The sequence below is a fragment of the Euprymna scolopes genome, chromosome 19 (assembly GCF_053919585.1).
Source record: "Euprymna scolopes isolate OS-2025 chromosome 19, ASM5391958v1, whole genome shotgun sequence".
In the NCBI taxonomy this organism is placed as follows: domain Eukaryota; kingdom Metazoa; phylum Mollusca; class Cephalopoda; order Sepiida; family Sepiolidae; genus Euprymna; species Euprymna scolopes.
Genome location: NC_136500.1, coordinates 131,008,131 through 131,032,001, shown reverse-complemented (window position 1 = coordinate 131,032,001; position 23,871 = coordinate 131,008,131). Strand labels below are relative to the sequence as shown.

The 23,871-nt window shown below is 36.0% G+C and overlaps 1 protein-coding gene and 1 long non-coding RNA gene across 2 annotated transcripts; one reads left to right on the top strand and one right to left on the bottom strand.

The window, feature by feature from the left end:
* Window positions 1-1,436: 1,436 nt before the first annotated feature.
* On the bottom strand, window positions 1,437-20,710 carry LOC145239977 (uncharacterized). Its single transcript, XR_013862448.1, has 2 exons — window positions 20,585-20,710; window positions 1,437-7,940 (listed from the first exon to the last, which is right to left on the bottom strand). It is a non-coding gene; the product is annotated as an uncharacterized LOC145239977 (long non-coding RNA).
* A 1,683-nt stretch (window positions 20,711-22,393) lies between these two features.
* LOC145240364 (uncharacterized) lies at window positions 22,394-23,383 on the top strand. The gene has a single exon (XM_080103944.1). The coding sequence runs from the start codon at window positions 22,394-22,396 to the stop codon at window positions 23,381-23,383; it is 990 nt and encodes a 329-aa protein (XP_079960070.1).
* The last annotated feature ends 488 nt before the right edge of the window (window positions 23,384-23,871 follow it).

Genomic DNA, 23,871 nt, shown 5'->3' with positions numbered 1-23,871 from the left:
AGAATTAGCAATAACCGAAATGAGGGGAAATAGAGAGCTTACCTCAGATACGTCTGTTGTGTTTCGGGCTGAGCGGAAGAGAGAGTTCCAAGATGCCGTCCATAGGTTTTTATTACCGTTGCCCCATGCAATTCTCGTAGAATCGCGTCTGCTCTCACGCGATTATGCAAATATATAATTCCTGGCCGCTATAAAGGCATGACGCTGGAAAGCAGTGAGGCAGTGTCCTGCAGATTGTGTGTAGGTGGTTCTGGCGATTGGATTGTTCTTTGTGACGAACGACGTGTCTGCGAGAAGTGAGTTTTTTTCTGCTTTTTTTCTCCTTCTTTCTCTACGGTACTATTTCCTACCTATGTACTTGATTTTTTTTTTTTTTTGCCTACTACATTTTGCTTCAATACAGTTATTCGAATATATTCATAATTTGGTTTACTGGTTTCTGAGTGTAAATCCTTACAATTTTCACTTGTAATTAAATCAGTTGATTTTCCCTATACAAAGGAAATACAAGTGAGTAATTAATCTTTGATGAATAAAAACAAATTGATTATTTGTCCCTAACGTTCAATCTTTGAATTATAAATATACACAATAATAAATAATATGACGGTAAAATAATTTTATACTATAAAAATTATTAATCTGAGAACTAGTTGGGTGATCTAATTAGAAATAAAGAGAAAACAAAAATATACAAAACGAGTCAACATGTAAATGATAGTAACAAATATGGTACTAATAGAAACTAAGAAATTAAAAAATCCGTAGATGAAACTATTTCTACAAAGTTTAAGATAAAAAAAAAATCATATTTGGAATGACATTTTCTTTTATTTGAAACTATTTCTACAAAATGTAACGTTAAAATCAGCTTAAAATGTGATTACATGATTATCCAATATATATATATATATATATATATATATATATATATATATACATATATATATATATATATATATACATATATATATATATATATACATATATATATATATATATATATATATATATATATATAAATAAAATATCGAGTAACACCCGTCGCTCAAATCCTCTATCTTTAAAAAAATAAGTTCTACATCACTAAGCACGTGTGTTCAAAAGTTTTGAATTGAACTTCATATATATATATATATATATATATATATATATATATATATATATATATATATGTATGAAGTTTAATTGTTCAAAAGTTTTGAATTAAACTTCATATATATATATATATATATATATATATATATATATATATATGAAGTTTAATTCAAAACTTTTTAACACACGTGCTCTTTTAGTTTCTCATAAAAGTATACCTTACAGACCTGTTTCGTAAAGAATCTTCAACAAACAGTAAAAATATATTATCACTGTATTCTTAATGTAGCGAACCTTTGAGCCGGTTTTATGGAGAAAAAAAATAATGAAATCAAATCTTTCCAACAAACAGTAAAACGCATATCTGCGATGTCGAGAGTGTAATTCTCATTGTTGGTCAGGTGTTTATCTTTTATTTATTCATATATTTTCAACCTTTCGTATACAAAATGATTCTTTTACATATTTTATTTTCTCCATTTATTAATTACTAGCCTGGGTGCCCGGCGTCACTCAGGTGTTTGGAAGTGTGTGTTGAGCAAAAAAAAAAAAATGTGGTAGTAGGCAGGCAGGCTTGAACCCAGGAATATGGTAAGAGATGTTAAAAAATGGTAGTAGCGTGGAGAGGAAATCAAAACAACAGTAGGCAGCCAGGGTGGAGAGGTGTTAAAAAAGTGGCAGTAGGCAGGCAGGTTTAAACCCATAACACGAAGGTGGAAAAGAAAATGAAAAAAATATGATGACTTAGCCGATGTCTCCAGGATGCGACTGGAAGTCAAAACGGTTGAAATTAATTGAAGTCAATGAGAAAAGTGACTTGCTAAAATATCGCAAAAAAAAAAAAAAATCGACCCCTTCCTGCGGAGTTTAGGGTGTAATAATTGATGATTTTGGCTGATTTTTTAAAATATTTATCATCCAAAGCGTCCAGCTTCAAAATGATTCCGATCTTGTCAGGATCCGTCACATCTGTCGAAAGTTTTTGTGATGCATACATATCTACATACATTTAAACAGGCAGGTGAGATTTATATCATAGATCATGGAAATATTAAATAACTATTAATTACAATAAATCTCGAGAAGTTTTGCCAGATTATCAAAGGATATAGTTATTTTAGAAATAAAACTTTTGACTTTTAACTTTGACTAAAAAAATATGTTATTATCTGTCTTTTATTATTATTTAAAAAAGAATATGCACACAGTAAGAGGTGTAATGATATCACTGCTCTTTCGTTTCAGTAACTTTTATATAGACTCTTGTTCCGGTTTCTTGATCTAACTTTTTGTATGCACTCACGCATGCGCATAGCAATCTATTAATAAAGTGGGACGCCATTATTTCAGTTCATTTCTTACCAACCAGACACACGTGTTCCAAGTCTCATTATTACACATCCATGCACAACACAGCATGACATGGTGGCAAGCAGTATTATCATACAACACATAATCTTATAATGTCATGGACAAAAACAATGGAAAAAAGAAAGGGTAAACAGTGAGTAAAAAAGAAGAAGCAATTTTTTTCTCTTCCCTTGCACGAATTACCGCACGTTTGACTTTTTTTTATATTTCTTTTTTTTTTCTAATCTCCCACGCCGCACAAATTGTCTGTACTTTTTTTCACACTTTTATATTGTAATGGCCACAGTTTCAATGCAAGTCCCTAGTTTTGATTGGGGCTTGACATGTATTGCCGGATCGTTCAAACTATTTCGACAACGAATGGAACCTTATTTCACTGTCAAAGCGACGAAACACAGGGATTAAAGTCCCTCTAATTCTCGCGACCAGCGAAAAATGTTTACACCAGTATAACAGTTGGTCTATGTCAGATGATGATCGCAAGGATCCGCAAATGATATTCATTGCATTTTTATGAGCAGCTAGAATCGGCAACAAATCACCACGTTTGTAGACTGGAACTCGGAAAATACCAGCAGAAACCAAATGAAACAACAGACATATTCATCAACAGATGTCGACTGTTGGCAAAGAAATGTGATTTCAGTACCGACGAATTAAACAAACGCCTCGTCGAGTTATTAATTGCCAACACACATATACCCGAACTGCAAAAGGAACTGTTAAACAAACTGAAGGGTTAAAGAATCAAGGAAGCTGTTAGATTAGCCCGTTCAAATGAGGCATCAGCAGTTTATGTCAACTAGTTCCACCAGTTACAAGGATCACCACAGATAGCCACAATAAACCGTGATACACAGCAATGACAAGGGATTGACCAAAAACACGCAAAGAACACTGCCCTGCCATAAATGACATATGCCACGTATGCGGCAAAACAGGCTACTGGGCTACAGTTTGCATCTCAGGGAAGCACAAAACCAAGAGACAAGGAAGGCCCTGGCATAACAGTCATAACCAACAACGGGAGTTTGGCTAGAAAATAAACAGCGTTGGCAAACACAACAACCAAGCCATGACTGAAATAGACACAGCAATGGAGAACCTCACCTTTAGCTTCATCACAACTAACAGCGGAAAGTCAGCAAACTTGAAAGATCTTCGAAATGAGGCATTTGTTGATCTAAGCATCAAGCTGAAGGACCACCCAGGCACTCATACCTTCAACCTGAAGGTAGATACAGGGGCATAAGCAAATATATTGCCTATCTGCATATTCCACAACATCTACCCTATAGCAGTATAGACACAGCTGGAAACCCAACGTCCAGATCACTCACCTCAACACAATGTCTACTAACAGCCTACGACAATACCAGGATAAACTGTTATGGTACCACAACTATTAGATGCAAGTATAAAACCTACCCATGGCTGGATACTCAATTCTATGTGGTTGATGTACCAGGAGCAGCCATATTGGGCATGCCAACATCAGTAGCTCTTAGGGTACTGACAACGAACTGTGCCATCTCAGCCAATACCAACCCATCATTAAGTGTAGCTTACCTAATGATCACTACCCTGACAGATTCGACCGTCTTGGTGAATTTCAGAACACTCACAAGCTTGTTGTCAACCCCAATGTACCATGCCACATAGAACCACCAAGAAGGAGACCTATAGTCATGCACGGAAAAATCAAATCGGAACTCGACAAGATGGAATCCCAAGGAGTCATTCGCCGCATCAACGAACCCATAAACTGGGTAAGCTTTCTCACTTATGTCGTCAAACGTGGCAACATCTTGGCTGACGAACTATCGTGCTTACCACCACCTTGTAATGCAGACCCTATCAGGCTTGATATCTGTGTTGATTCAGTTTGTTTTTCCACTGATCACATCAATCAGCTGAGACAGTGTACAACAGCGGATCCTCTGCTTAACCAGCTGAGAGAAACCATCATCACGGAATGGCCAGAGACAATCAAGCAGCTACCCACTGACATCAGAGCATGCTGGTGTCTAAGAGATCAGCTCTCATGTGTTGTTAAATGGCAGCATTTTTTACATTTCGGTTGTTTTATACTGACATATCTCTGCAATACTGCCTTGAAGTTCTCATATGAATACGTTAAAGAAAAAACTAAGCATATACTTTGCAAGAAAATGCTTTTATTAAGTGTTTTTCTGATGTGTCAGCAAGAATATTCACATTTGCTTTTTTCCAGTTTGAGTTTAGACTTTTACCAATCATGCTTTTCTTTTGTTTCTTTCAGTAAAAAATAATTTTTCAGGACACGAACATGTATACACTTCAAAAGAATTTAGCTTTTCTCCAGTTATGGTTCTCATTAAGTCAGGATTTCAGAACAAGAATATCCACACACTTCATCAGAATATGGCTTTTCCCCAGTTTGAGTTTTCATATATGGCACACTTACTTTAGAGAATAAGAATATCACCACTTTTTCTAATCAATTTGTTCAAACTAGGGATGGAGCATCCTTCCGGATGCCAGGCATTCTCTCGATAACTCAGATATTTGAACCAAAATACTTTTTCATGAGTCCAAGCGATCTTCTAAGGAGTCCAATGTCTTTTCATGTCATACATAAGACCTTCAGATTTCATTATATTTTCTTTTTCAGCTATGTAACCCAACATCATTGGAAACCCTAACTTCTATATAGGCTGCTTCTTTCTCCTCTTTGTGGTATAACACTATGTCAGGGTTTATGGCTCCGTTTCCTTGGTATGTAGCTGTAAGAATTAAATAGTAAAAGGAATGGTGTGTGACTTATTTGCGACTGTTTTTTCTGATATACAGGGTGACCCCTAAAAAAACACAAGCTAAATTGAGGCCATCTAGAACATATGCTGTAGAACGGAGAAAAAAAGGCCAAAGACCCTAGTGCTTTGATGTGATGTTTTGAATATAATAAACAAGTTATGACCAAAGTTTCATTTAATTCAGGCAAAACACTAAGAAACGGGGCCTAATTAGAGTTGGGGCCCGTTTGTTTTGGTCACCCTGTGTGTTCTAATAATTTGCTGCTGCATTCGATATTTAACTTTTTACAGATCGTTCAGGGAAGATGTGTTCCTCAGTGTGAATTCTCGTATGAAAAATTAAATTAGATTTTTTCAAAAAAAGAAGATCCACACACTTCACAATGTGATTTTCTACAGTGTGAGTTTTCATGTTTCTTTTACACTGGGTTGTCAATACAAGATTATCCACATACTTCAAAAGATTGTAGCGTTTCCCCTTTTTGTTTTATTTTTTCTTCAGTCGAAGTTCTCAGAAATCAAGTGGCCCACAATCTGAGGCTAACACTTAAACTCTATGTGAGATACATAGATATTCAAATGTTCAATTAAAGTTCTTTATCTCTCAAACAGTGAGTTAGTAAAGAAATTGAGAACATACTTTTCCTCTCCCCAATTAACCATTTTTATATGTTGTAGTATATCTTTCATTTTGGTCTCTTGGTCTTACAAGATTCCATGACAAGAATTTATCTAGTCTGGTGGAGTATCCAGCTTCATGCTGTTACTTGAGATAACATAACTTGGAGAAGGTGCACCATTCCCCCTAAAAGCTAATGTGGGTAAGATCTTATTTGGGCATCAAATACTATGTGATTTTGAATATTTGGTCAGGGTTTATTTCTATTGAAAAATATCCTCATGCCAGGTTGTTCTGATAAACCTCTGTACAGAGAGACCTTAGAGACACGAGGATAGTGTCTAGTAGGCATTTAAGTTTCTCTCCTTTCCCCCAGTGTGAGTCTTCATATGTCTCAGTAATGATGAATTTTGAGAACAAGAATATTCACAAACTTCACAAGAATGTGGCTTTTCCCCAGTGTGAGTTCTCATATGTCTCAGTAACGATGATTTTTGAGAACACGAATACCCACACACTTCACAAGAATGTGGCTTTTCCCCAGTGTGAGTTCTAATATGCCTCAATAACGATGATTTCTGAGAACAAGAATATCCACATACTTTACAAGAATGTGGCTTTTCCCCAGTGTGAGTTTTCATATGCCTCACTAAATCTGATTTTTCAGAACAAGAATATTCACAAACTTCACAAGTATGTAGTTTTTCCCCAGTGTGAGTTCTAATATGTCTTAGTAACGATGATTTTTCAGAAAAAGAATATCCACACACTTCACAAAAATGTGGCTTTTCCCCAGTGTGTGTTCTTATATGGTTCACTAAATTTGATTTTTCATAGAAAGAATATCCACATACTTCACAAGAATGTAGCTTTTCCCCAGTGTGTGTCCGCATATGCCTCAGTAACGATGATTTTTGAGAACAAGAATATTCACATTCTTCACAGGAATATGCCTTTTCCCCAGTGTGAGTTCTCGTATGAGTCAGTAAATATGATTTTCGAGAAAAAGAACATCCGCACATTTCACAAGAATGTGGCTTTTTCCCAGCGTTAGTTGTCATATGTATAAATCAAAATGTTTTTTAAACAAGTATGTCAATACATTTCACAAGAATATGTTTTGTTTCTGTTTTATTTTACTTCCGTAAGTTTAAAGAGATCAAGGGCTTCCATCCTTGAGTTAACACTTGATTCTGTTACGATGTAAATTTGTATCCAACACTTCTTTAAAGAATAAACCTTGTTCCCTTTACAACTGCTATTTTTATTTTGTTACAGCTTGGTCTTCCAGGGATTGCTTCTAAGTATTTCTGAAGATTCTTTTTTATTAAGCCAGTTGCTCCTCTCACAACCGGTATAATGTTTATTTCTTTCAAAAATAATATCGTTTTCAGATTATTTTTAGGGCTTGATATTTTGTTATCTTTTCTCGTTCAGTTCTATTAAGACCAAAATCATTTGGGACTGTGACGTTAATAATGAGCGCAGTTCTTTCAGACTTGTCCCATATTACAATGTCTTACTTGATGGCCTTGTTTTTTATGTATCTGCCCGCCTGTATGTCTTTGTCATAAAACAGTGTCACTTTTCCATTTGCTGTTATCGGTGGCAGTTCATGTCAAGTTGTATCTCCACAGGTTTTCCAGTGGAGGTATTTACATACTTTGTTGTGACAGACAGTGTAAAGACCATCTGCCAATAAGATTGCACACCCAGATATTAGGTGACTTTGGATCCGAATTCCCTGTGTGAGTTCCTATATGTCTAAATAAGCTTAATTTGCAAAAAAGATTATGAAGAAACTTCACAATAATATGGCTTTTCTCCAATGTGTACTGTCATGTTTCCATAAATTTACCCAGGAACACAATTATTTATGTAGTTATAAATAATATGGAATTTTATACTTGCATTTGTCTGAATTAATGGATATTTAAAAAAAAATAATCACAATGAACTGTAATGAATTCGAAGACACGAAGTAATAATTGTTCATAGAATAATTTAAGAAAATAATGATCCATTTAAATTCAATAAAGTTGTTGAAGCAGGAACATCTGTGAATAAAAAATAAATAAACCTCAATATTTTTAGTATCGTCGTTCACATATTAGTATTCTGTTTATTGTCAATATTATTAGATTGAAGTCACAACTCCTTGAATAATTTAATCTCAAAAAGCATATTATGCACATTAGGAAAATAACTGGATAAATATTTAATTTGACACCGAACCGCTCAATATAGGTATTGCTTAGGATATAAACAAGTATATCTGGAATTTACATGGGGAGAAAGTGTTTGTAAATCTATTTTCTCTTATGTGCAAGTGAGAAATTACTTTTAGCTCAAGCTTCACACTATTAGCTGCTGTAGATTTTTAGCATATTTTTCTTTCCTTTTCATATTCAATGATAAAAAGATCTTATATTAAAGTAATTAACACAACAATTATGTACACATTGATTTCAGTTTATGTCTGTACCTCGCTGATCCCATAGTCCCTTTTCAAATACTGCACTGGTCTTTGCAATTCTATAATTAATCTCATCACCCAGTAAACAGGATGTATTGATTTTGCTTTCCAGATTTAAAGGATTTCTCATGATTTGGATTTTTGCAATCAACATTGATATTGATTTCAGGGAGGCAATGTGCAAGTGCATTACGTTTCACTTTAATAAATTGTTCCCAAGTTTGCTTGGGCTAATGTACTACTCAATTTGCTAATGCTAATAGTCAGTCCAAACGGCTTTGTTGCGACTGATTGTTGAGTGATTGGGCTTTTTAATGAGATGCACTAATGAGAAAATCATCAACATAAAAGAGATCTCTGATGATGACTATTCAGGCAGGGTTTTTTGCCTTGAATCGCTGATGATTAAGTTCTCTTCAGTAGTCCTGAATTGAAATTTAGATTCTGCACAAGAGTCACTAAAGGCATGAGTCCAAATGTTCACATTACATTGCGCATACATCTCAGAGACTTTCAAGGCAAAAGAAACTGTGTAGGATAAGAATGCACACACACATATAACAGTGAACTGTACGTAAAACGAAAAATAAACCATAAGTAAATGATTCAATAAATAAATAATAAATAAACATGCAAACATCATTTTTAACACATGGACTATGTGCCTACATTAAAATCGGCTTTCCATGTGGTATGGATAGAGAAGATCCTAAATTATCTGATATGTGCTTCTGGGTGGTATTTGCTCAGACTGTGTTTCTATTTGCCCTCTATCACTCCAACAACAGCGGAGTTACTACTTTAAGAGCATATTTGAGAAAATTTACCACATCCTATCTGTTCATCATTCAGCTAACATTCACGTCTGTAGAGACTTCAGTGTTCACAATATGAAATGGTTAACCCACTCAAACAAGACAGATGATGAGAGGAGGTTCTGTCACGATTTCTCCATTGCTTACGATCTCATTCAAATTGTTCGCGAACTCACCTGAACTGACGGTCAGTATGCAAGCCTCCTAGACCTTTTTCTAACACCTTGCCCTGAGCTATGTTCACCTTCCATTCTGTCTCCACTGAGATCTTCCAACCACTGTGTTGTATCAGTTAAAATAAAAACGAAATGTAGGAATGTAGTAAGTGCTCAGATGTACCTCTCCATCATACAGTATATTGATACTCTACGAATGACTGGGGTAGCATTTGTACATTTATATCAGATCTACCTCTGCATTCCATGTTTAAAAAGGATGTCTCCTTTATAATATCAGACCTAACGGAATTATTAATTGAAGGTATAGACTGTTTCATACCCTCAAAAAAATTCCAGCAAAAACCTAATAGCTACCCATGGTTCTCTCCAGAATGTGCTGCTACCATTGCACACAGAAATCACTTTTTCCATTGCTTCCAACATAACAGATGCACTGCAACTAAAGCCGCTTTCAGGATGGATAGCAACCACTGTAAAAGAGTAATGAAGAATGTGAGAGAGTTGTATGCTCAGCTCATCAAGTATAAAGTAGCTCTATCCCAACTATCATCAATGGACCTGAGGTAATCTCGTCAGCATCAGACAAAGCCAAACTCTTTGCCAAGAACTTTACAGCTAATTCTACCTCATGCGATCGCCCCCTTATATTTCCTCCTGTATTAGAAAACATGCTATGAAACATACAAATATCTGTGCATGATGTTACCAAGCTAATCAAAATCCTTCATTCCAGTAAAGCAACTGACTCTGACAGCATTGCAATTATAGTGTGGTAAAAGCTTCAACCAGAACTAGCTCCCATACCTACAAAGCTGTTTAAGCGTTGTCTTAAGGAGAATTGCTTCCCAACACTCTGAAAAACCTCATGAGTATGCCCCATATTTCAGAACTCAGGTGATCAGTCATTTCCCTCTCAGTACAGACCAATAAGTCTCCTGTGCGTCATGAGTAAGATGCTGAAATCTGTTAAATAAAGAAGTAGTCAATCACCTTAGCAAAAATAAACTTCTTAGTGACATGCAATATAGTTTCCGTTCTGCTAGATCTACAGCAGATATACTTATGGTTATATCTCATAGGATTAGCAAATCTCTAGATGGAGGCTTAATTTCTAGGGTAATTGCTCTTGACATATCAAAGGCTTTTATAGGATATGGCGTGAAGGTCTAATTCATAAGATCTCCAGCTATGGTATAAATGGAAATGTCTTTTAATTATTAAATCATTTCCTTCTGATAGGCTCATAAGAGTAGGGGTTGATGGGCAGAAATCAGAAGCTAAGAATATTAATGCTGGAGTCTCTTAGGGGCCTATCCTGGGCATAACTCTCTTCCTGATCTACATCAATAATCTTCAAAATCACATCCTTAGATCATTCATAGACATTTATGCTGATGGCACTACCATCTATGGCAGCACATCAAAAACTGTAAACAACGAAGTTCTCTCTGAGCCTCTCTCCTCTGATCTTGAGCATGTGGTACAATGCGGGGAAAAATGGCTGGTTACTTTTAATGCATCTAAAAACCAAGCTTCTATCTTTACATCATCAACGCTCTGATCCCCATCTGGAATCAATTGAAACGAATGGCTCTCATCTTGGGGAGGCTCCATGTTTTGACAAGCTTCTGGGTTTGACCTTTAATCCTGATCTGAAATGGAACACATACATCAAATCTATTGCCATGGTTGCTAGAAAAATGGTGGGATCCTATATCGGTCTGGGAGATATCTACCAGCTGTTGCAATTCATACGTCCAAAGGTATAGTAGTTGCCACATCTGGGCAGGAGCTGCTAGAAACGGCTTATCCTGCCTTGACAGAGTTCAAAATAGACTTTGTAGCCTAGTGAGAGATGCCTTTTACTCTTCTTTGCAACCTCATTCTCACAGAAGAGATGTTGCGAGCCTGTCTCTGCTTTATCCTTATTTCCATGGCAAGTGCTTGTCTTAGCTCCAATCTATGGTGCCCCTTTGCCAAACATTCATGAGAAGCACTCATCTAGCTGAAAATACTATTTTACATTTCTAACAATTACTACGGTATAGTCTCTTTACTGTATACTCTTTAATTCTTATCCTCGAGTGGCCTCTGGGCCTTGATAAGTTGTGACTGTAAAAAAAAAAGTCTATTTCTCAATGTACGTGGAGGTTGATCGCTAGCCCATTTCCACAATGTGGTCTACTTCTGAATGTTCTGCTCATACTCCATGGAGAAATCAGGCTCGGTAATAGTGATCACAGCAAAATTGGTCTTCCTGTAATGTGAAAAAGTTACTTCATCAGCACTAGACACAGCTACTCCTCCCAGTCGCTTGATTGCATCCAGCCAAAGCAATAAATCAAATTCCAGTAAGTATCCATAAAAAACTAAGATTCTATGCTAATGCTCCACTTTGCACCAAGGTTCATTTGCACCACTCCATAGTAGCTAAGTGTGCTTCCATCTTCTCTGAGCACAGAGGTCACTTTCCTTATAATGCAACTTGCAGACTAGTGACTGTGTGCATCGAGTATCCACTACAGCTGTACATGGTAGTCCATTGATGTGGACAGTTATAACTGGTAATGCACCATCTGCATCTGTTTGGGGGATGAGATTGATGCTGACTTTTCGCCTCCTTGCTCATTTCCTGGACAAAATCAAGCAATGTACCCATGCCACTGACATCAATAGCACGCAATATTTTTACGAGGCTTGACACCAACATCATTTACCCTATAATCGAGTTTATTGAAATTATAACACCACCGTGAAGTATCTGTCTCTTTGGGTGTGATTTTTATTGACCGTGCAGCTAATGAAGCTTGCTATGGAACTCCTGTGCAGTTCTTTAACATGAGATCTAGGTTATCCATTTGAAGGTTGGTTGTTTTTGTTTTACGACATATCAACACTTTTCAGTTATTTAATGCCGAATCCCAAACTTTTTTAATAGAATATATTTGTTGTTTTAAAGTCATTTTCTATTTAACCCATAGTTTGGACCCTAACAGGTTCTACCACTCCGGGTCAAAGTGGACCTGGGAGCAATGGCAATTAAAGGGTGGCTCCACACTCCCCAAAGCCCGCAAGCTAGGGCCTCACCACTGGATATAGTTTTAGGTCATATCCAGGACCACCATCTGAAGGGCGCTCATAACAAGGCAATTATGCTGCCGAACAGGACCTCAAAATATGTCGACCATTTCACCTGGTTGGAGGCGGCATGCTTGCAGACTGCTTCAATGCAGTGAAAGGATCAAAATCAAAAGAAAACAGTATGTACAGCGTTTTCTTCATACAATAAAAATCCACTCACTGTTCCTCTAGGTGTGTCAGAAACTTTGTGAAAAATATTGAATAATTCGACCCCCTGTGTTTCCAAGCTTATAACTACTCGAAAAATATAATTCAAACCCTATTTTTTTTTCAATTAAAGGAACAAGGACCAAGGTTTCATTTAAAAAAACAAACAAAAAAAAACAATGTGATTTAAAAAAAAGATTTTAAACTTCGGACTTTACAGGTAAATTTCTAAAAAAACACTACTATTTTTTGTTTTAAATTTGAATATATTATTTAGTGATCTTTTATCATCAATTTGGGATATATAAAACTTTGGTGAGTAAATTAATTATTTACTTTTTAATAGACATTTCAACATGGGGGTGTGTGAATTAATTCGACCCCCTGTCTTTTCAAGCTTATAACTACTCGAAAAATGTAATTCAAACCTTATTTTTTGTTTTCAATTAAAGCAGCAAGGACCAAGGTTTCATTTAAAAAAACAACAAAAAACAAACCAAAACAACAAACAACGTGGTTTAAAAAAAAGGTTTTAAACTTCGGACTTTACAGGTAAATTTCTAAAAAACACTACTTTTTGTTTTAAATTTGAATATATTATTTATTGATCTTTTATCTTCAATTTGTGATATATAAATCTTTGGTCAGTAAATTAATTATTTACTTTTTAATAGACATTTAAAAATGGGTTGCGTGAATTAAAAAACGTTTGTCTAAAATATTTTAATAGTTTATTGGAAAGAGCATAAAATTTCACATTGACCATGAAAATATCGTAAAAATAGAATCAATAGAAAAATTTTAATAAATTTTTAAAGTTTAAAAATTGAAAAATACTGAACTCGAAAAATCCAATTAATTTCATTAGTTTTTAAAAAAATAAAAAAAATAATATTTCTATTACTTTTTATACAACTTTAGTAGTTTATTTTGAAAGTATAATCCATAAACAAAATAAACAACCCACTTTTAAAAGAGAAATTACGAGTTTTTTTATATTTTATTTGCAGTTTCATGTTAGGGGTGTCAAAAATTCCTACAAAAATTCTGATCCACCTACTGTTCCTCACTTAATAATATGGGTAGAAACCCGTACAATAAATGGGATGCTGACATTTTTTGAAAAGTTTTGTCATTATTAACGATATTTACATGGTATATTTATTAAATTGTTAGGTGAAAGTACAGAATAGTTAACAGCACATTGGATCTGATCTCCCCAAATGTAATAAATAAAAACCGATATGAGCCCCGAAAATTGGAAACTGCAAACAATTACATGTCTCATTGGCCATGAAGTTGTGCTCATTTTGCATAAAAAATTTATATTGGAAAGTTAAATTCTACTCTAAAATATTAAATATTTATTATTATTATCATTATTATTATTATTATTATTATTATTATTATTATTATCATTATTATAAGGCTTTTGAAACACAATGGAAAAAATGGATTTTATTTTTTTTAAGAGGTAAACTATGCAAGAGTGTAGTGATTAAACAAAATATGTTTTTCTAAATTGATTTTCTGTTACTTGGGTGCTCATTTTATGTAAACATTATAAAATCAACTGATCTCCATTCTAAAATCAAAAATGTTTTAAAAAACGTAAAAAACGATAAACGGAATGTTCAAGCAACATAATAGATAAGCGTAGACATTTTTTTTTATATTAAAACAAGAAAATATCGAAAAAGCATATTCATACATTTTTTTTATCCAAGTCTGACAAAGCATGGCGGAATCAATATTTTTATTGGATTGCAGTAAAAATAAAATGATTTTAATGTTTAAGATCATTTAAAAAGTTATTGACGTGCTTATTGTACCACACTATTTTTAAAAAAATATTTTCAAGTTAGATTAAAGTTTTATGCTCTCTTTATTTTTTTTAAATCAAATTGTTGGGTACAGAATAGTTAGTGCGGCAAGACTGGAGTTTAGGTGGAAAAATAATCTCGAACCCTTTACCACATAAAAGGAATGAAACTCCCGAATCTCCATTACGTTACTATGCCAACACTATAAAAGCAATGATATCGGTATTTCAGAATTTTTCAGTTTTAAATAAGCAGAACTTCATTTTTAAAAATAAACATGAAAACATCCTTCTTCTTTTTTTTTTAAAAAAAGGAATAAACACTTATTTTGTTGTAACAATGCAGAACTTTTTAAATTTTTCAACTATTTTAAAAGAATAAACAGTTTTTATTTATTTTAAACAACTTTTTTGCAGCATGGTACCATAAATACATAAGTACCAAACTTTTATAATTTTACATGGTAAATTTTTACTTAGTTTACATCCTAATATTTTTCTTTAAAATTGGTAGGCTTTCGGATATGCTGAAAACGAATACTGCATTTAAATTTTCCGCAAATAATTAGTTTTATGAATATTGAGCAATTTTTTTTATTTATTTGTTAAAAGTGGTGGCCATAGTTTTTATCTTTTAATTTTACACAACAGAAGTAGATATTTTACATAATTCTGAAAGAAATATTGTTCATGAACGTTTTTCCGTTTTAATTTTTAACAAACAATATAAACCTTTATACAATTTAATTTGGAAAGACGGAAAAAGTAATAAATTTCAAATTTTTCCCCAAAAAATTGAAAATAATTAAAAGAGAATACACATGAAAATTAATAAATTGCAATAGAAGACGCATGTTTAAACTACTCATATGATTTAATAATAATCACATGATTCAATTTTGAATTAAAAAATTTCACATTGCTTAAAATTCTAAAACGTCCTGTTTATATTGTTTAAACTTAAACTTAAAAAAGTTCTTCATAGTTTAAAATTAGAAAAAAGTTCTATTTATATTGCTTTTAATTAAAATTTTAAAAAAGAAGGTTTTCATAGGTTACAATTATGAAAAGTTCTATTCATATTTAAATGTTTTATATGTTCCGTTAATTTAATATTTCGGTAAATGTTTACTTTAACTACAACAGAACACCGACCAATAAAATTTGGTTCTTTAAAGGTTTGCCGGGTCGCTGACAACAAATCTGATATTCAAACGCGTCGCAAATTTACCGTTTGCATGGTATTAACCCCTGACCCTCGCACTATTTTGTGCCAACTCACCGCCATCTTTATGCAATTCTTACATGATGCATTCGCGCATGGACGCGCAGAGTAAGGTGACTTGTCAGATCGCGGAATAACTTTTTAGCAGACATTTAAAATAAAGTTTTTTTTTTTTTTTTTTTTTTTTTTTTTTTACACAGTGATCACCACTTATCAAGGCCCGGAAGCCACTCAGGGATAAGGGTTATTGTAAATACTTCACGTTAGTGAGGAGATTTTATGAAGTGTTTAATTAGGGGGGGGCGGTTCATTAGGAATTTGTTAACATTAGACTTGAAGACATCCAAGTTGTAGTCCGGAGGGAAGCAGGCAGACGGAACAGAGTTCCACAGGCGTGCAGTTCTAAGAAAGAAGCTTTGCTCATGAAATCCGCGTTTTGATTTAGGCACAGATATAGAGTGGGGGAAATTTTTCACAGTGGATTCAGCTAGACGGGTGTTTTTCGTGAAAGATTGGCGAGGGGGGACCAGGGATTGGAGTTCAGATGAGCACCTGCCATGAAAATAACGATAAAACAAGGATAGGCTCGCAACGTCTCTTCTGTGGGAGAGGGGTTGCAGGGTAGAGAAAATGGCATCCCCCACTAAACCACGAAGTCTATTTTGTACTCTGTCAAGGCATGATAGGCTGTTTTTGGCAGCTCCTGCCCAGATATGGCAACAGTATTCCATCCTTGGCCGTACTTGGCTTTTATATAGATAGAGAATTGCATCAGTAGTGAGATATCTTCTGGAGCGGTAGAAGGATCCCACAATCTTTCCTGCGACCTTGGCAACAGACTTGATGTACGTGTTCCATTTCAGATCAGGAGTAAAGGTCAAACCCAGAAGCTTGTCAAAACACGGGGCCTCACCCAGACGAGAGCCATCCATCACAATTGATGCCAGCTGGGGATCAGAGCGTTGATGATGTAAGGATAGGAGTTTGGTTTTGGATGCATTAAAGGTAACTAGCCACATCTTCCCCCACTGAACCACGCGCTCGAGATCAGAGGAGAGAGAATCCGAGAGAACTTCGTCATTTACAGCCTTTGATGTGTTGCCGTAGATGGTCGTGTCATCAGCATAGATGTCAACGAATGATTTAAGTATGTGTTTAGGGAGGTCATTGATGTAGATCAGGAAGAGAGTTGGGCCCAGGATTGACCCCTGAGGGACTCCAGCATTTATATTGCAGGCCTCCGATTTTTGTCCATCTACCACTACTCTTATGAGCCTATCAGAGAGAAATGATTTAATGATTGAGAAAACATTTCCAGTTATACCGTAGCTGGAAATCTTGTGAAGTAGACCCTTATGCCATACTTTGTCAAAGGCCTTTGATATGTCAAGAGCAATTGCCCTAGAAAGGAAGCCTTTGTCAAGAGATTCACTAATCCTGTGGGATATAACCGTCAGCACATCTGCGGTAGATCTTGCAGAGCGGAAACCATATTGTGTGTCACTAAGAAGGTTATTCCTGCTGAGGTGGTTGACTATTTCTCTATTTAATATTGATTCCAGTAACTTACTCATAACACAGAGAAGACTTATTGGTCTGTATTGAGAGGGAGATGACTTATCACCTGAATTCTTAAATACAGGGCAAACTGATGAGGTCTTCCAGGGGGTCGGAAAGCACTTCTCCTTAAGGCAGCGCTTAAATAGTTTCGTAACTATGGGAGCAAGTTCTGGTTGAAGCTTTTTTAACACTATAATTGGGATGCCATCAGGGCCAGTTGCTTTACTGGAATCTCGGTTTTTTATTAGCTTGGCGACCTCATGCACGGATATTTGTATGTTACCTAGCTTGTTCTGTGTTATAGGAGGAAATATGGGGAGTTGATGGCCTTCGTCGCATAGGGTAGAATTAGCTGCAAAGTTCTTTGCAAATAGTTTGGCCTTGTCTGACGCTGACGAGATAACCTCTGGTCCATTGATAATGGTTGGGATAGAACGCACACTTCTGTTCAGGATTCTATTTGTTATTTGCCAAAACTGGTGGGAACCAAGCCGCTGATCAGCTACCTTGGATTTAACAGACTGGGCATATAGCTCTCTTGCATTTTTTATTACTCTTTTACAGTGGTTGCTGGCAGTCCTGAAAGCAGCTTTAGTCTCAGTGCATCTATTACGTTGGTAGCTATGGAAAAAGTGATTTCTGTGCGTGATAACAGCAGCACATTCTGGGGAGAACCATGGCTGGCTGTTAGGTTTTTGTTGGAATTTTTTAGATGGTATGAATTGGTCTATGCCTACAATTAACCATTCGGTCAGATCTGATACTATAGAGGACACTTCCTTTTTAAACATGGAGTGCAGAGGTAAATCAGATATGAATGTACGGAAGCTATCCCAGTCAGCCATAGAGTATCGGTATACAGTAGGATGGAGGGGTACGTCTGAGGGCTTCTTACATTTCGTTTTTATCTTAACTGATACGACGGAGTGGTCGGAGGATCCTAGAGGAGAATGAACGGTACATGAACATAGCTCAGGGGAAGTTGAAAGAAAAAGGTCTAAGAGGCTTGCATATTGATTGGGTGTATCGGGCACACGGGTGGGTTCGCGAACAATCTGAGTGAGGTCATAAGCAATGGCAAAATCATGACAAAACCTCCCCTCATCATCTGTCTTATTTGAATGGGTCAGCCATTCCACGTTATGGACGTTGAAGTCACCACAGATGTGGATGTTAGCCGAGGGATGTGAAGACAGTATGTGGTCTATTTTCTCAGATATGCTCTTAAAGATAGTAACTCCGCTGTTGTGGGGCCTATAGAGGGCAAATATAAATGCAGTGGTGTTAGCAAGTGCAACCCTGAAGCACATATAGGGTAAATTAGGATCTTCTCTAGAGATATCCCTGCCACATGGGAAGCCATCCTTAATGTAGGCACATATTCCATGCCCATGGCGATCTTGGGAGTCAGATTTAGCTGTTAAATTGGAGTATCCATTAATTATGAACTCATCTAGGGAAGTGGTCGGCCCTATTCCAGTTTCACATAGAAATAATATGTCCGGTTTCATCTCCTGTAATTGGGTTTCAACCTCTGGAAGGTTGGAACGTAGACTCCTGATGTTGGAGAAGGAGACCTGGTAGTAGGGGTCTACGCTGGAAGATGGGGTTCTAGGTTTAATCGAGTTTTTATTCTGGAGATATTTCATGTTGAGGTTTTGGGATTTGTGGAATAGGTCGGCATACTTTCAGAAACAAAAAAATGTTCATTTTTTTGTGTTACGTAGTTTTTAATGCATTTTAATTGATCTAAAAAATTAAGTTTTCACGAGTGGTTTACAAAAGCATTTTTATTTTTTGTTTTTTTTCTTTTTTTGGAGGGGGGTTATTCAATTATAGAACTTGTACAAAAGGTGCTTCTGCAATTTAATTTACCTTTTTTCCGAAAGTAACGCCCCCCCCACCAATTTACTGTAAGTAACGTGCCGACATACATCGAGCAGAAGAACTGTTTAATTTTTCACAAAAATTCTATTTACATTGGGGGGGGGGGCGACACCACCCATCCCCCCCTGTCCTGGCCCCTCCATCGTCCCCCCCCCTCCAATATAAATAGAATTTTTGTGAAAAATTAAACAGCTCTTCTGCTCGATGTATGTCAGCACATTACTTACGGGAAAAAACGGTAAATTAAACTGCAGAAGCACATGTTAAATGTTGTACATTGAATACCCCCCCTCAAAAACAAACAAAAAAACCCCGAAAAATACAAATGCTTTCGTAAATCGCTCATAAAAACTTAATTTTTTTAGATCAATTAAAAAAGCATCAAAAACTACGTAACACAGAAAAATGAACCACATTTTTTGGTTTCTGAAAACTTGTTATTTCAAATGTCTGCCAAAAAATTATTCCGCGATGTGACAAGGCACCTTACTACATGCGTCCATGTACGAACGCCTCATGTAAGAATGGCATAAACGATGGCGGTGAGTTGGCACAAAATAGTGCGGGGGTTCAGGGGTTAATACAACGCAAACGGTAAATTTGCGACGAGTTTGAATATCAGATTCGTTGTAAGCGACCCCGAAAACCTATAAAAAAACAAATTTTATTGGTCGGTGTTCTGTTGTAGTTAAAGTAAACATTTACCAATATTTCTATTTCTAATACTTTTATCATTATAAAAAAAGGTATTCATTCTTTAAAATTATTAAAAAATCGTTGACATTGTTTTCATGGTAACGTAACGGTGACTACAGTAATTTCGTTCCTTTTATGCGATAAAGAGTTCGAGATTATTTTTCACCTGTCGTTCGTTAGTGATTATGCAATTTTGTTACCACGCTATTTTTTAATAGTTTTTTCAGGTTAAATTCAAGATTCACGATCTCTTTTTTTTTCATTAAATTAGGAGGAAGCACAAAATAGTTACAAAATGCCCTACCCTCCTCATGTTAAGAACGGCTTATAAAATAATAACGTTATTATTTCAGCACGGTAACAAAAGGTACCGAATAGACCACACTCTCTTCACATAAGAATGAGAATGACCTCTAAATAATGAAGTTAATATTTCAACACGAGACAATAAGTATCACTATTGAATGTAAGATTTAAAAAAAATATTTTTAAAAATTCCTTACCTTTCATTCGAGACAGTACAAAAAAAAACAAAAAAAAAACGGAATGAATTATTTTGTCTATTGTGTTCAAAACAGAAAATTTGTTTTGTTTGTTAAGATTTCTTTCGTAAATTGATACAACTTTTGTTTTGTGTGTCCAATTCATTAATAAATAACATATATGAAAAAAAATAAAAGAATCAAAATTAAAAGATGAAAAACACGATTTAAGCGTGAAATTCAAAGGAGGAAGGTTTTTATAACAATTTACCTTACTCTATTAGCATAAATAACCACAATGCTATTGTTCTTCTTGATTGTTGGAAGACCATCCTCACCTCCGGCAGCTACACTCAGGTAAGCTATGTATTATTTACCACAGAACAATGAATTTAGGTCAACGTAACACGGTGTAATCATTATTTCGTTCCTCGTGTAAAAATGTCCGTTGTTAGTGTTGAGAAGACTTGAAGCACTTACCTGCGACTCTCAGGAAGAGTGGCAGCAAAAACCTTTTGTGTGGGCGATGCCTCTTTTTATATTGGTAGATGTTACATTTAACTTATTTGATTGGCTAACTGGATTATAAGAGGGGTGGAGTGAACTGAATTTTGGTGGTGATTTCAGTTTGGGATTGGAGTTGAAGGAAATTGAATCGTTACCCTTATGACCAGACCGACAAGGTTCTACAATTTTTACCTAGTCACAGGTCGCAACAAACCATTGTTGCAAAATCCTTGTTAACCTCTACCTTTCAGTGGAGAAATTTTCCACACTTTGCAACATTGATCTGCAGACCTTGTGCATTTTTTTCCCCCCTTTTTTTCTTCTGTTATTTTTTTATTATTATGGCCGCGGAACAAATGTCTTCCCTTGAGGATTCCTTAGGAATGCAAGAAAAACCGGATCACCTTCTTGAGGCCCTTTTGGATACGGAGGAAAGATATAAAAACATTATCGGATACACATTAGAAAAATTAAAGAAAAGAGTCGCAGTGGATGCATGTGCCTTGAAGAACACCACAGACAACATAAACGAGTGGCTTTCTAAAGTAGACCAAGTTCAGGAAAGCTTGGTTAAATTCCTTCCTAGAGATAGGGTGGCACCGCATGCTTATGACCTTATCAAATTCAAAGAGGAGGTGAAAAGAGATTTACAAAACTTAACTGCAGAGGTTCACAAGGATGATTCTCCTCCCTTCATGCTCCCAAATGTAATGCAGCCATCTCAAGTTGACACCTCTATGTTTAGGCCTAAGGTCAAATGCCCTAGTTTTGATGGCCTGGACTTTGAGAACAAATTTGCATTGAGAGATTTTCTCACTAGATTTGACTATTGCACTTCGGGATTAAAATCAAGGAGAGAAAAATTAACCTACCTCAAGACTTGTGTTACGGGACGTCCGTTTCGGCTAATACATCATCTAGAGGAGACATCCAATAATTATGATGCCGCAATAAAAATTCTTAAGGATAATTATTGGGATGAAGAGGGCATTAGAGAGGAGATATTCTCTAGCCTATTCAAACTGTCCACCCGAGGCAGGTATGATATTGAATACCTTAAAAACTATTTGTCTCAGGTTAAATACGAGTTGTCGGAATTGGACTCTATGTTGGGATATGGATTTATGGAAAGAAATTCAGGCGGAGGGGCATTAGCGGCTCATATACTGTTCCAAAGACTGCCCAACCGTCTTAAGGAAGAATTAGTGAGGTCTGTAGGGGCACCGCATCCATCTTTAACTTCTATTTTAGCTACGGGCATCAGGATCTTAAAATCCTGGAAGGCTGCACTCCCTGAAGCAAACCAGAGAGATTTGGATTATGGTAGCTCTCGTAGATACATTTTCCGTATCCTAAGATGACAGACCTGCCTAAACATAGAGTAAATCTGTTAAGGCCATTCTTACATACAGGGATAGATTATACAGGACACCTGTGGGTTCAAAACCAAAATCTTCAATCTAAGGTTTACATTCTCATATTTACATGCTTGGAAATCAGAGCGGTGCATTTAGAACTGGTTGAGGACATGACAGTACACACATTTATACTGGCCTTCATCAGGTTTTCAAACATGTGGGGCTTGCCTTCTCACATATATAGTGACAATGCAAAGTCATTTCTTGCTGGAGTTAGTTTACTAAATCAGGCCCTAACTTCTTCCGAATTTGATGAAAAATTTGGGCAGTATAATATAAAGCATGTTAAGATCCCTCTTCATTCGGCTTGGTATGGAGGAGTTTGGGAACGCATGATTAAAACATTAAAGGAATGCCTCTATAAAACTGTTGGAAGGTCTATTTACAGTCAATCTGAGTTGTGGACAGCCATTTCAGATGTCCAACGGGCAGTGAACAATAGACCGTTAACCTATGTGAGTTCGAATGACTCTGGATTGGAGGTAATTACGCCCAATCACTTCTTGCGCCCAGATCAAAACCCTGGACTTCTTCTTAGAATGGAGATTCAACCAATTAATGAAGGGGAACTGCCGTCCAGACAGATATTGTTGGAATCTTTGAAGAACCGGGATGAGCTGCTCAAGGAGTTTAAACGGATATGGAACGAGGATTACTTACTCTCTCTTCGAGAACGTAATCAAGATCGTTATCCAACTATATCTAATAAGGTACGACCTGGAGATATTGTGACGATAAAACTTCCAAACAAGTCTCGACCCTTCTGGGCATTGGGGAGAGTAGAAGAATTGTTTCCGGGAGACGATGGTATGGTACGGTCGGCACAGATACGACGGGGTGATGGGAGTGTGAGAACATATTCTCTTAAACATCTATATCCGCTAGAACTACATGCGGAATATGAACCACAAGAGGATGGTCCGGAACCTAGTTATGATGACTGGGAGTCCATAGAAGGAATTTCTTGGTCAGAAACCAGTTTTGAGGAACCCACTTTAGTACAGGAGAGTGAGCAGGTTTGGATTTGTCCCGGATGTAATAAACCTGATGACGGATCGGCCATGATCTGCTGTGATCAATGTGATAACTGGTTCCATTTTAGATGCGTTGGGATCAGTGCAGCTCCGCCAGATGAAAAGGATTGATTTGTCACCACTGCTCTGGGGATCAAGAATGAGGAATATGTATATTGAGAAGGCTTTACAAAATCAATAACAATTGATTTTGTTTTCTGTTGAGTGGGAGGGTGTTGAGAAGACTTGAAGCACTTACCTGCGACTCTCAGGAAGAGTGGCAGCAAAAACTTTTTGTGTGGGCGATGCCTCTTTTTATATTGGTAGATGTTACATTTAACTTATTTGATTGGCTAACTGGATTATAAGAGGGGTGGAGTGAACTGAATTTTGGTGGTGATTTCAGTTTGGGATTGGAGTTGAAGGAAATTGAATCGTTACCCTTATGACCAGACCGACAAGGTTCTACAATTTTTACCTAGTCACAGGTCGCAACAAACCATTGTTGCAAAATCCTTGTTAACCTCTACCTTTCAGTGGAGAAATTTTCCAATATTAAGTGTGTCGAATTGCTATTTATTTCAAATTTACATTTTATTTGTCAATGTGTAAAACTTGTT

Coding starts and splice junctions, on each gene's coding strand:
- LOC145240364 (XM_080103944.1), top strand. CDS start 22,394: ATGTGGGGCTTGCCTTCTCACATATATAGTGACAATGCAAAGTCATTT.